The 13,434-nt window shown below is 41.6% G+C and overlaps 1 protein-coding gene across 9 annotated transcripts in view; it reads right to left on the bottom strand.

Moving 5' to 3' along the window:
• PHACTR1 (phosphatase and actin regulator 1) overlaps window positions 1–13,434 on the bottom strand; it is a 315,221-nt gene that overhangs the window by 13,011 nt on the left and 288,776 nt on the right. For all 9 annotated transcript variants that reach the window (XM_061449475.1, XM_061449478.1, XM_061449477.1 and 6 more), the window contains 2 exons: window positions 6,743–6,798; window positions 1,804–1,865 (listed from right to left, as the gene is read on the bottom strand). In XM_061449475.1, the coding sequence (XP_061305459.1) occupies window positions 1,804–1,865; window positions 6,743–6,798 (118 nt within the window). The remainder of the gene's footprint in view (window positions 1–1,803; window positions 1,866–6,742; window positions 6,799–13,434) is intronic.

Below are 13,434 nucleotides of genomic sequence, written 5' to 3'. Positions count from 1 at the left end.
TTTGGTAGGTGAGAACAAAATCTGTTGTTAGACCAGGCCTGTGGTTCTTTTTAATGAAAATTACATGTGTCACTAGGTCAATTTACAACAGTTTAAAAAGATTATCAAAATCAAACAATGCCAAGTCATGCTGCTACCAACCTCACAAACATGAGGGAGAAAAATCTTTACTAGGGAAGAAGCCACAAAAAGGCTAAAAGGAATGTTACTGGGAACAGGGGTATGAACATTAAAGAGCCAGCTGCCGGGGGCTCAGACTGCTGCTGCTGTCACTGCTGTTCCTACTTAAAAGTGCAAATAAGACAAAGAAATCTTGCAGAAGACTGCTGAGGTTTCAGGGAGAAGACACTGTTGTGATGTTACAGCAGCCTGGGTGTGTTAATTGAGCATGTGGCTGTGGCCTCTGCCTGCAACAGATAATTCATGTGCTTCGTACCTTTCCTATAAAATAGCAGAGGATGGGAACTGAATGTCAATAATGCTGGTGGAGTTAGCAAGCCCTCACTTTTTAGGCAGCAGATTGGGTATGGGTAGCTTTGCTTTTTATCTGTTACAGATGTTCAGCAAATGGAATCAAGCTTTGGACTGGATTCCTGTATGTGTCCACCTGTCAATGTATAGGGAAACTGAAAGCCTGGTAAGATGGTATTTCTAGGCTTTGCGCAGAGCCTGAGTCCCATGAAACATTTGCAGTGCAGGTTCTTTCAGACAGTAATATGAGACAATGTGAGACCATCACTGCCATTGTTGCCAGGAATTTAAGTGTTATAAAAATAATATTATAGCTCTCTGGGTTGCATTCTTAGCTCCTGCAGACAACAGCAGTATTCTCCCATTGATGTGCAAGAACTTTGCTGATTTATGTGAGCTGAGAATAAGGCATGAGATTTTCAACCATGAAAAAAAGCAATTCAGCTCTCTGAATGCAACCTTTCCATGTATATTTCGAGGCCTTTCCTTGTCATTATTTATACTGTGAAAATCTGTGACCACATAGTCCAGAAAGACTAAGTCACCTAAAAAACGTACAGGAAGGGATTGGCACTGCTTCACAAGCATGTGAGTTCCTAAGGGGGCTTTCTCCACCTCTGGAGAAAGGAAATATGTCAGTGGTGAAATAAAGTTTATCCGCAGTAAAAGGATGCATTATTGGCTATATATGTTGGGGCATCTGCAGACATTTACACTAGCTGGGAAACTGAATATGCATATCTGAAATGACTGTTCTTCAGTTTTAAGAGTAAATGACTTTCAAATGGGAGGAAACTCAAAACCAAACTATGCTTTTTTGTTCGTCTTTCCCTGCCAATACAAGATTGCTTTCTGCACTATACACCATTTGTGAGTGCTTTTCTCTATTTAGTTTAAATGCCTCAAGTGACAATCTCCCTTTTCAGAAAAGGTTTATTTCCCAGTTTTATGCCTTTTTTTAGATGGAATTCTTGAATGCAATCAGCATTGTTTTAACTTTGCTCTCTTCATAATGGCTGCAGAAGCCATTACATTTACAGGAAGCAGGGTTGGACCAGTGCTAGGCTCTCTATCCTTTGCTGTTCAAAGCTCCTTCAGTTATGACTTTTGTCTTGTCTCAAGATGTTACCAGCAATAGCTTGCAAAGTGACTCACTTCACTCTGTGGACTTACACATTGTAACACTGGTGATTTCTTTTAAAGACTGCTTTAAAGACTTGTTTCACACTGTACTTTTGAAAATGGTGCTGAGGAAAAGGAAAAAGGCAAACAACTGCAGTTGCAGGGAGAAAGTTACAGTAGTGTCATAATAGGATCAAAGTTGTTTCTCACCTTACGTGTTAACCTTCGCTTTATCTCTCGTTTTTCCTCCTGCTCCTCTTGCTCATTCCGGGCTGTAAAAGATTTACAAGGATCTCAGGCTGTGGACTCATCAGGCATGCACAGTATGCAACAAAATAAGCCTCTCCATCAGTATATTAATGTTTTAGGACCGATCTGATGCACAGTGGGTCCCTCTGGGGCTGGTGTACTTCCTCAATCCTTAGCTACCACGCTTCTTCACACACTTCATCAAACATCTACAGCCTCCTTCCTTTCCCTGTGTTGGCACCTCTTCATGTGTGTCACTCTCTAGAAGAGCCAGGCAGCAAGCCAGCTCTTCAGAAACTGTCTCGCAGCCCACAGGCCCAGTGGCCTCAGGGTTCAGCTACGATACGGTTGGATTCTGTGAGGATGCAAGGTCAATGGTTGGAAGAGAAACGTACATTTTTCCCATTTACAGAATAATTTCTTGCAGCTCCTCTTTGGAGAGAATGGAAAAAAATCAGAATAGGGGTGCCAGGCAAAATCTGCAACTTTCCATGACCTGAGCAGTGCAGGGAGAGAGTGTCCTTCATGAGCCTTCACAACACACTGGAGTGTAAAAGCACATCCTCGGGCAATTCACTTTCAACACAAAGCCAAAAGATCATGTTACAAGTTCACACCAGGGCAAGTCTCAAACATTATCCCTCAAGAAGACAATAACATTTGAGTATACTAACTCTTCTTCAACTTAGGAGCAGGCTGTCATGCATGTCTTTACATTGAACTTCACTGAAACTCTCTAAGAGCCCAGGGTTTTAGATACTCATCTCCTCAACCAGGATCTGTTTCCACTGCTTTGTTTACAGCTGAACTGCTCCTTACTCCAGTCATGCCTGTGTGTAACAAAGGAGAGTGAACACAACTCATCAGCTTTTCCAACAAGTACCCTTACCCTGGTGTGATCCGTTTTTCACTCAGGATTAGCTCAGACAGGAATAACTCTCTGCTGGGGACATTAAGGACTTCAAAGGCCAGTTTAGAATAGGTGGCTTGATTTAAATTGTCCAACTTTGGACTGAATTAAACCCAAGACATGTTCCTGTCTACTGATCCTGCAGGAGAAGTAGGCACCTCTGGCACCGTGGCAGTAACAAACCACCAGCCTTAAATTCTTCAGCCATGAGAGCACAGGTCTCCCACTAACTACCTGGGACCAGCCAAAAATAACATAAGGAAGCCCTAACCCAGTCTGCACACAGTGGAGGAGACGCAATTTTTCAAAACTGGGGCTTTCCCTAAATGGAAACAAGACCTGATGTTCAGAGACCACAAAAGGCTCTGAGCAGGGGAGCAGGGCTAGGCTGGAAGCCAGGTTTCTGCTGCTCAGGGCAGGAGAGCTGAGAGATCTATCACAACTGCTCTCTGACTTCACAGGGCTGGGAAATCGCCACCAAAGAGGACAAACAGCCAGTCAATGTTATGATATTTTACAATATGCTGCTGATCTTTAAATGCCACTTTAACAAAAATACCGCTTCCATTTTCAGGAGGAAGGAAACTGATCCTGGAGTAAAAAGAACAGAACACAGCAGGGAGTCACAAATGGCTTTTAAAATGGTAACTGGAATACACTCACTGATAAATATATTTTTCCTCTTTCAAAAGTTCCTGTCCCTACTGGGCTGGATCCTTTTCTAGCAATTGCTCCTCTGGCAATTTTGTTCTTCCCTTTGTATTTCAAATTTGGAGGAGCTTGTCCTGCAAATGCCTATTTTCAGAAATAGAGGCACTAATAAATCCTTGAAGATTAAGCCAGAGGGACACAGTGCTAAGCAGAGCCCACACAGAGTCAGGGTAGAACTGCAAGCAGCCAAGGAGTTATATATAATACTTACTTATGGCCATTCACTTTTGTACTTGGTATAAGATGTCTTTCTTTTCTCCTCCTCACCTCTCAGCCCAGCAACCCACCTTCAGAGAAGCCAGGCAGGCTGAAGGCCTCAGTCATGTAAAAGCTGGGAATTAGGAACACATTATCCTCCAAAACCAGAAAGTGACTTTGTTTTAGCTGTTTTTTTTAAAAGTTAATTAAGTCACGTCCATCTTCTGAAGCTACTGTTGCTTTATTTTATGTGTTCAGGAGATGCTGTGGGTAACTGTGATTTTCAGGCCTCATTTCTGTGCTGGTGTGAAATGTCCCCTAGTGCAACCTGAGACCCTCAGAGCCTACCTAACCATCATTTTTTTGTGAGTAATTGATGCAATGGATGTGCCAAGCTGACAACTGAACTACTTGTATCCATCAGAGAAGTGCCGTGGTGGATGGGGCATGAGAGGGACTGAGAAATCCTTCCTCATAAACTTGGCCAGCACGTATTAACTTCAAAAAGTGTTCTTCAGTCTTCACACTAACTCTGCAGGTCTGGACTCCACTCACTACATTTCTTTGACTTAAATAAGAGCCAGTGAATTGGTCATACTTCAGTGAAGGACCCTGCTCTCTATTTCTTTGCTGTGCCTACTGTAATCTTACTGTTGCTACCAGCAAGTAGTGGAACTTGTACAATGGATGCTTTGCTCTTGTAATTCAATAAAGATGACAATCTCATAATCGTTGCAGCAGCACGGAGATAGGAAGCAATCACTTCATGTATAAAAATTGGCTGTCCCACCACATTTTGTCTATTTCTTCCCAGCAGAATGAGCAGTAATGCAGTTACACATGGTACCAGACATGACGTTTACATCAAGGAGATTTCAGCTTTAACTGCAGAGGAAATCCTATGTAGTCTACTTGGGAACTTGCTGGGCTTTCTTTTGCGCCTCTGTGTTTGTCTTCTCTGAACTGGGCTTCTGTCAAATTGCTTGACCTGCTTATGCAGAGAATTTACACTCGTTATAACTGCCTGTGTCTCTTTCTCTAGGCTCCATTGTATTTATTATAATTCTCCTTCTCAGAAGACTAGGGAAATGACGCAAAGTGATGTACAAACCAGACACTATTTATATTTACTTAAGGGTGGAGCATTTTTATGCTTTCTTATTTTTTAAATTATGTAACTATTCTAGTTTTTTATTCCTTTCCTGCTGTGTTTCACCAAAGCTGGGATGCCTTGGAAATCCCACATCACTTTTTCCTGTAATTATGAAGCTGTTTGTCTACCAAGACACACATGTTTTGGGGCAGATCTGTTCTTAGGAACCAAGCTATAAAAATTCCATTTAGAAAACACAATATTGTTCTGGATTCAGGGTAAAATTTTCAAACACATCCATGTCATTTAAGAGCCCTTATCCAATTCAAAAGGAAACTAATGTGACTCAGGGGATAATTCGCCTGAAATGTAAGAGATCTTCAGATTGCTATGTGACTGCTGTGATCAGCAAAGTGACCTTTAGGAATTACTGCAAGGAACCCAGCACTGGAGATGCTGCCTCTCTGATGATGTTGGTTCAAACCCTGCTGCCAAAGCAGCTGCCCAAGATCTCCAGTTCCCTCCAGCCAGCCTCACCAGTGCCAGGGTGGTGTTTACTGGTCACGCACCAGTGCCAGGTGGTGCATGACACATGTTTGTTCCTAAGTCCTGGGATGACCACATGAGCTGCCCAGAGAATTGGCCTCTGTCCCTCCTTGTCTGAGCCTGGCACCAGTCACGTTGCAGGTTTTTCTTCCTCCAGCTGTTCTGCTACCCCCCTGTGAGGCAATCACATCTGGATGTGCCACCTATATCCCCAGGTTCTGCCCCGACTCCCTCCAGCAGCCAGTCATGGGAGTTAGGAGTAGGCAGTATGAGCACCGCTACCAAAATGGGGCTGGCCCCAAACAAATGGCTTTTCTGGAAGCCTCAGGCTTGCCCACACTGCTCTGCAATCCAGTCTTTTCTCCTCTTTGCACTGACAATGGTGTCTCTTTCTTTCTGTTTTTCTGACGTATAATAACATGAGCAGATGAAAAGACCCCACTGACCATTAACACGATCATTTACTTGCTAGGAATCTGATTTTGAAGTATTTAATCAATCAGTTCTGCCAATTTTCAGCAAATTACCACATTTTTATGATTCTGTACAATGCAGTTATTTGAACAACAGGAGAAGCTAAATTCTCCTACCTAAGGAGACATTATGTATAAGATACCAGTTAGAAGTACTTTTTCATGTAGTAATTTTTAAAAATTTCTCCGGAATGATGCATTTACTAACTAAAGAAGGGAAGAACTTGTTTATCTTGTTTTCTGTAAGTAACAACAGTGAGATAAACAGCTTTCCTTTAATACTCAAACCACTTCAATGTGAGTACAGAAACTACAATTTTTTTCCTGTTCTTTCATAAGATTACAAGATTTGTGCTGGACTCAGTTCTGCTTCCCTTGAAGTTGGTGGCAATGCGTCCAGTAACTTAACCCAGGTCAGGGTCTCTAAATGGTATATTGCCCCTTTAAAGTATCATATGTTGAGGATCTACAAATTTTTGGCTGATTTAAAGGAAGAGTTTCAGCGGAACATTTCAGGGAAATAATTCCAAGTCCCATTGGTTTCTTTCTTCAATTGAATAAAGGCTCCACCTAGTCTAGATGCTGTAAAGATTTTTAGGAAAACTAATCAAGCCATGCCCTAATATCTTTACTAAATTGTAACAGGATGCTCATCTGTGTAAGAGCTGCATAAAAGCTTTTCAGAATCACCAACTCTCTGCTTGGAATAGGACTTGCAAAAGAGATTTAAAGTCTGTTTTTTTTTTCCCCATAGGTAGTTCATTCTTGTGAATTTACTGACTCTGATTTTAAAGAATTTCAGCTCTGGATGTTGCTACAGACTTGTACACTTATTTGCATTTATGATGCACTTCTTTGTTATTAATGATTCATGTACAGAATAGTTGATGTTCTATAAAAAACACCCAACATACATCTAAACTAACCCAAACTAGCTTCAGGTTAAATGTCAGAGGTATCAGGACTTACGTTTCAGTATGTTCCTCTGCTCCAATTCTTCAGCAGTTGGCCTCTGGCTCAGTCGTCTGCGAAAAAAGTCCAAGATCAGTTTTTGGACCATATCACATTCTCCTCAGTTGTCTTGAAAAGTTATTTTGGGGTGTGAGAGGCAGAGCAAAAAGCACTGACACTGCTCCATTATGTACTTGGTATGCCTGGACCATGCGTGACACAGACCATGCTTCGCTTTCGCAGTTTCCTCTGTTTTCAACTCACGAAAGACAAAATACGTTATGTCATCTTAGGCATGACTCTCCCACCCCTACCCCAGGCAGAGCTGCTGAAAGCTAAGCTAAACAGATGTCTCCACTTAAGTTCCTTCCTCCCATGCTTACTTCCTGACTCGTGCAAGTATTTCTAGCTAAGACTGTGCTAACCCTCTCGCTGCCCCCTTGCCAGCCTCCTGACTATGCCCTATTTGTTCAAACAGCATTTGGACACACAGGCCACAGAAAAAACAAGGGATGGTTTGGCAGCACTGATGATAGAACAATAGCAGCTGCCCTCCTCCTCCTCCACACCCTCACTGCTCTCCTCCTCTTGTGGCTTTTACTAAATCTTATATTGAAGGATCAGTGTGGCTTCCAGTCAACCTGTATGTAATAGGGTCACAAAACCCACAATCTCATTAAAAGTGGGGACCCCAAGCATAAAAATGATCTGAATATTCAGAATACAAAGCAAGGGAGAGAAGCACAAAGGGGTCTTTGGAAAACAAAGTAAACCAAGGAGATGACATCAGAAGTCAGCACTGTTTGGCCTCCTCATACTCTCCTCTGAGTCAATAGGAGTTTTGTCAATGATGCCAATGACAGGACAGAGCCTCCTCTTCCACCAGACATTGTCATTCAGAAATGTTCCCTACTTGGGGGCCCCAGTCTCTACCAGCTGAAAGGGTGAATACACCTATTTCAGTGGAGAATGTGGAATCACTAGCTTTTCTCTTTCCCATGGCAGATTGAACATTTATCTCACTGGAGAAGTGTTGAAAAGGACAGGAATTTATCCTTAATTCAGAAGAAAAGAATGTCTGCAAAGTACTTAGAAGAGAGAGCATGCTATTCAAGTGCTTGCTATTACCATCTTTAAGATACAGTAGCTGTTGCTAACTGGAGACATCACCAAGAGGCAACTAAAACTACTTAATTTTGTGGTTTTTATGAGAAAAATTTGCCATTCTTAGCCCCACCTTGTGTGCCTGTAGGAATTGAGTTATACAATGTTATGAATCCACTGCACCATGATGCTTTTCAAGAAGATGCATCGGAGGGTTGTTACGGATGGACTCCAGCCATCCGGTGTGCGGCTGTGTCTATAGAAACAAACCACACAACAAGCAAAAGGAGAAACTTGTCTGAAGAGAATGCTCCCAAAAAGGTCCTCCCCTTTCCAGGAAAATAGGGATTGAAGGACTCCACTAACAGTTCCATCAAGAACAGTTCACACTGGAGCTTTTCTAACAAAAGGCAGAAGTTTTATCTATCTACATAGGTGATTTGCAAAAAGGACCAAGTCTTCCATGTGTTTACTGGGGCACTTGCCATGAAGCAGATTAATTTAAACAAAACTTTCACTTCACTGTGTCATTGCTTCCACACAGAGGACAGAAGTTTCTTCCAATTATACCCTTAGCATTCATTACACACACCCTCTACTCCTTTGCTATTCAGGGACTTACAAACCATGGGATTCTTCTCCATGATGTCTGGTAGGGCCCATAGTGACAGCCAGCCACAAAACCCTGTATTCTCCATAAGAGTCAAATGGGATTTTATAGACCCCATTATCCATGCTTTTTAGGCTGCAGAATGCTCCTGCCTAAATAATGGCCACCATTTTTGAGGGATGCACTTACATGGCATAAAAAGCTATGACACTTTTGATAGCTTCAGTCTGGAGAGCTGAAGATTTCTGCATTCATGGGTTGTTGACTGCTTCTGAACCCTTACAAACCCAAGAATTTTTATAGCAAGACTTACGGAGTAGGAAAAGATAAGGTACCGTTTTAGTGGAACAAAATCATGACTAGTCCTTACAGCGCAAGCACTGAAACATTGCTGGAAGATAAGGAAGGTAACAAATAGAAGCTGTGGAGGCTCCTGGCCTCCAGTACCAGTGTCTGCTTTCATCTCCATGAGCTGCTGTTACACCCCTATTTCCACCATCCTTTCAGACTGAGCCTCCTCTTGCTCCCTCATTGTGAGTCCCTCCCTGCTGAGCACCTCAGATAAACCCAGCCCCTTCTGCAGCCCTTCCCTTCCATCCTCTCACAATTCTCTCCTCTCTGAATCTCTTACTCTTTTAATTTCTCTTGTTGCTACAGTGGCTTCTGCCCCCAAACTATATTTGGGCTTTACAAACACCTCCACCAGCTCCTCAGAACAGCATCACTTTAGTCCTTTTATTCTTGCCTCTTGACTTCTAGGTTTGCCAGATGTTGAACAGCTGCTAGTGTTACTATCTTTGAAAATCTTGATACTAGTTACAGATCCTGTAAATCAAAAAATGTAAGCAGCTATTGCTTTGTTACCATGGCTCCAACAAAACAGTATTTTTTTCACACCAGATTTCAGTACACCGTCCCCAGTGCACCACTCTGATCTTGGTAAACACCCAGGTGTGATGCCTCCTCTCCTCTACCTTCCCTCCTGTGCTGCCCTGAATAAAGAAGTATTGATGAAGCCCACCTAGCTTGCAGAGGTTCATGTCAGCGGTTTGATTGCAGGGTTGCTGCTGTGCCTAACTTCATTTAACATCACAGGGGCTGCATGAGACTGTCAAGAGGCCAGAGGTTAGGAGATAAGTGTCTCATTAGCAGCACCATCAGAATAAACAGGAGAAATTGGAGGTGAGGAAGGAGCCTGGTGCAACAGCAAAGAACAGATCTGCTTGTAAAAACAGAATCGACTGGGATGTGCAGTGCTGCTGTTTGTTGGTTACTCTGGCTGTTTCATGGAGTTGTATGAGCACAGGTGTCCAAGCAGCAGGCAAGACAGGCCTTAAAGAGCAACAACCTTCAACAGCATTTTCTGTATATAAGATCTCTTGTGTGAACATGCTTGACCCTCACTGCACCATTCATGCAGTTTTGCAATGAGCTTCAGGCATTCCAGGGGATCAGAAAGGGTTTTTTTTGTAATTTGTGCTTTGCAATGTATTGCCTGGTTTACACTTCTGTAAGTATAATATCCAAATGAGACTGTCAGTGAAAAATAAACCAGTTTGCTCACATTTACAAAGATAAACTTGACAGCAAAACAATTTTCTGAATTAATTCCCTGCACACTCAAAACGTACCACACGCCTTGTGCTAGAACAGTACAACAAGAGCTGTGCAGCTCTTCATAAGGACATTGTGAGATGGTTAGTTTAGTTTAGTTTAGTTTTTTAATTCATTTTGGGCTGTGTTGGGCATGTCATGGTGCACAAATAGGAGTTTGGAGGCAGGAGGGACAACCATCAGTTGCTATAGAAGTGTCTGCTCCATGTGGCAGGAGCAATAAAAGAAAAAAGTGGCTGTACATCTCCCCACGCAATACAAAACACTTGAACGAAAAGTCCACAGTGATGCTTTCCCTGCTCTACAGCGTGGCCATACCCAGAGGGCTCTCAGGGCAGTGGCCAACTAGTTGTGGGGGTGACAGTCAGGCTCTTGCAGCCCCTTTGTCTAATAGTATTTTAGAGGCAAGTCACACCTGGCTGCCAAGGCTGACCCCTACTAGGAGGCATGGGTTTTCCCTCCTTAATCCCTTGTTTTGTTGACGATAAACTTTGATTAATGCCATGGTGGTTATGTGAACAGGATGGTGCTGGGTATGTGTATTCTGGGTACCAGGAATTCATCTTTGCCTTTGCACAGAGGACAAGAAAATTTAAGAGCTTAGTATAGGGTCATCTGTAAATATAATGGCTTGATATAGTACAAGGCTTGCTGGAAAATGATTCCCCATATACTTGCCAGGCTTATTAACTCCGAGTGTTTGCAGATACAAGAGGCAGAACCAAGCAGTTCTTCAGTGCTTGAATGGTTACATCTGGTGCACATGATCCAAGAGCAGGACTGATGGGCAAACAGGTCACAGGCAACCACAACAGGGCACACAGCAGCACAGTGAGGTGCCCAGAACATCACCAGAACATGCTCACACAGCTATTCCTAATGGCTTAAATCACCCTGATGTAAAATAAATTCTGAGCACAGTGAAGCATAACCTCTAGAGCAACTCCTGAATTTATTCTGTAGATGCAAATCTTTTTACTCAGTTGCAATTTGGCTCATACTACCCTAGAGATTGCTCTAAGAGAGGAGTAAATCTGAGCTGGGCACGTGAGAAGACAGTTGCTACAAAGAACTACTTGTCACATAGCTCTTTAGTTGGCATAAATGAGCACAACTGAAGCCAATAGAAATGTGCTGATTTACATCAGCTATGTAATTTGGCATGAGGAAAATTCAATGGGAGTAAAGAGTCTTACTGTTGCTTAATTTAGCTTGCATTTCCCAACAATAATGCTGATAGCAAAGCAATATTGATGAAGTATAGGCTACCAGGGGCTCTTTGCACTCCATGCCAAATACAGAAAATTGGAGGAGAAAAATGGAGAAGAAAATCTTGTATCTGCTTCCGCCAGTTAACTGTTAGCAGAGGGCAAGAATGAACTACCTCCTTTTCTTGTATCACTGCACAATGAGCAAAAATATTCGTAAGCCTGGAGGTTCCCCTTCTCTGAAGTATCAGCCCAGATACTGTCAGCCAGACTTTAGAGTCTACAGAGAACTATCCTTCTAACAGGATTTTTAAAATTGGATTAAATGCAGTTTTACCAACGAGTGAATAAACAGAAGGCATATTAAATAGAAAATCCCTAACCAAAGAAGCAAATGTAAGAGTTTGACACCATTAAAATTCCTGGACTTGACTCCATTAAGATGTTGGCTAATCTGTACGATACATTATCTCTTCCTTTAAGCTCTCTTTCCTGTGTGACAAGTCTCCTGACATCAATAATGATAATATGCCTTATAACGTCTTTCCCTGAGAAATTAAGGCAATAAAACCATAAGGAGCGTTTGCTACGATTCAGTTACCATGTAATGACTGCTCTCCACTTCCCTGTTGATTTTAAACACTCCGCCTCTGGGAGATGGTGGTTCTTCTGCAGCTATAAAGAAGCCTGTGGCAATGACTAGGGCAGATTAAAGCAGGCAGAGACCCCTGATCATCCCTGGGAAAATGAGTCAAGCTCCACTGAGACAGTTTAGATGAGACCTAGCTAGACAATTTTGCTAGGACCAAGTCTGGAATAAATATAAATTGTATGCTTAGGGGCGTAGAGCCTAAATTAAAATCTGAATAATTTTAGTTGAAAATTTGATTTTCCTGCCTAGATTGTGGTGAGGACTTTGAGGAAAACTAATGAGCAAATTTTCTGCTTGCAGAAGCATCTGCAGGTAGTGAAAAATATAATGAAGCTGACCCTTTGTTTAAAACTCTGAACCTGACCAATTTGTTTTCTCATTTTTTAGCCCATGTGAGTCTATTCCTGACTCACAGCTCTGAGAAACTGATTTATTATGATTTTGATTTACTCTTGGGAATGTTACAAGCTGCCCAAGAAAGAACAGGTTGTTCAGATTAGGTCTCCTGAGGAAAGAGAATCATATTCAAAATGTAGATTTCAACAATTCATTATGTCTGCATAAAGTTATAATCCCATCTATCATATACAGAACTTGTTTCTTTAAAATACCCCAATAAAGCAGCATCATCTTGGGCCACGAGCTCTGTATTTTGTTAAAAGAAATAAAGGAATAACCAGATAGTCCTATGACTCTGAGTAGAAACAGTGTGACTAACGACATACGCAAGTCATTAATCTTTCATCAGACCACAGTACCACAATGCAGACACCCGCATTCACCCTGGGAATTGCTTAATTTCTTATTCATTTTTGCCAAGTAGTGCTAGACATTAAGATTCAGATTTTGTCTGAATATTAATAATAATATTAACTGCAATAATAATATTAACTGTATTTTAATAGAATTAACTGTAAAATGCCTACCAATACAATGGGACACTGCAAGATAATGCATGCTTATGTCTCACACCTCAAGGCCTAAAATGGAGCCTCCCCTGTTTCATTAGCATCAAACCTTTTAGCCAAATGCTGGCTGTTCACATAAAATACGATCAGGAAAGTTTAAATGATTTTTTAAAAAAGGGCATGGTGGAATTAAGATAGTTACACACAGGAGCTTTCAGCATTAATTCTCAAATCTCTTAACCCTAATCCCAAGAACAAAATATCCAACAACTGCAGCAGGAAACAAAAAGAACAATCTTTTTTAGAGGAGGGAATTTACTATGTATCTAATTCAAGAATATATTTTTGGAACAATAAAAAAAGGGGTATTTTTGAGTACTAGGAATCCAGAGGGAAAAATATACTAAACACTGGCTGAAAATCTAAAGCATGCCAGAAAAAACAGATGGATGTTAGGACCCATTGTAACAAAAAAATGTTCTAAAATGTTAGTGATTGTCCTTCTGTTGTCTGTACAGCATTATGAGGAGACACTTATCCAAAGGCAATAATATTGAACCAAAAGCTGATTTTACAAAGCTGAAGAAATCATACTTTACAGTTCAAGGTCAATC

The sequence above is a fragment of the Pezoporus flaviventris genome, unplaced genomic scaffold (assembly GCF_033815535.1).
Source record: "Pezoporus flaviventris isolate CSIRO_AGI_PZ_B2104156 unplaced genomic scaffold, CSIRO_AGI_Pfla_v1 ptg000007l, whole genome shotgun sequence".
Taxonomy (NCBI): Eukaryota; Metazoa; Chordata; class Aves; order Psittaciformes; family Psittacidae; genus Pezoporus; species Pezoporus flaviventris.
This window is presented reverse-complemented; position numbering and strand designations above follow the sequence as displayed.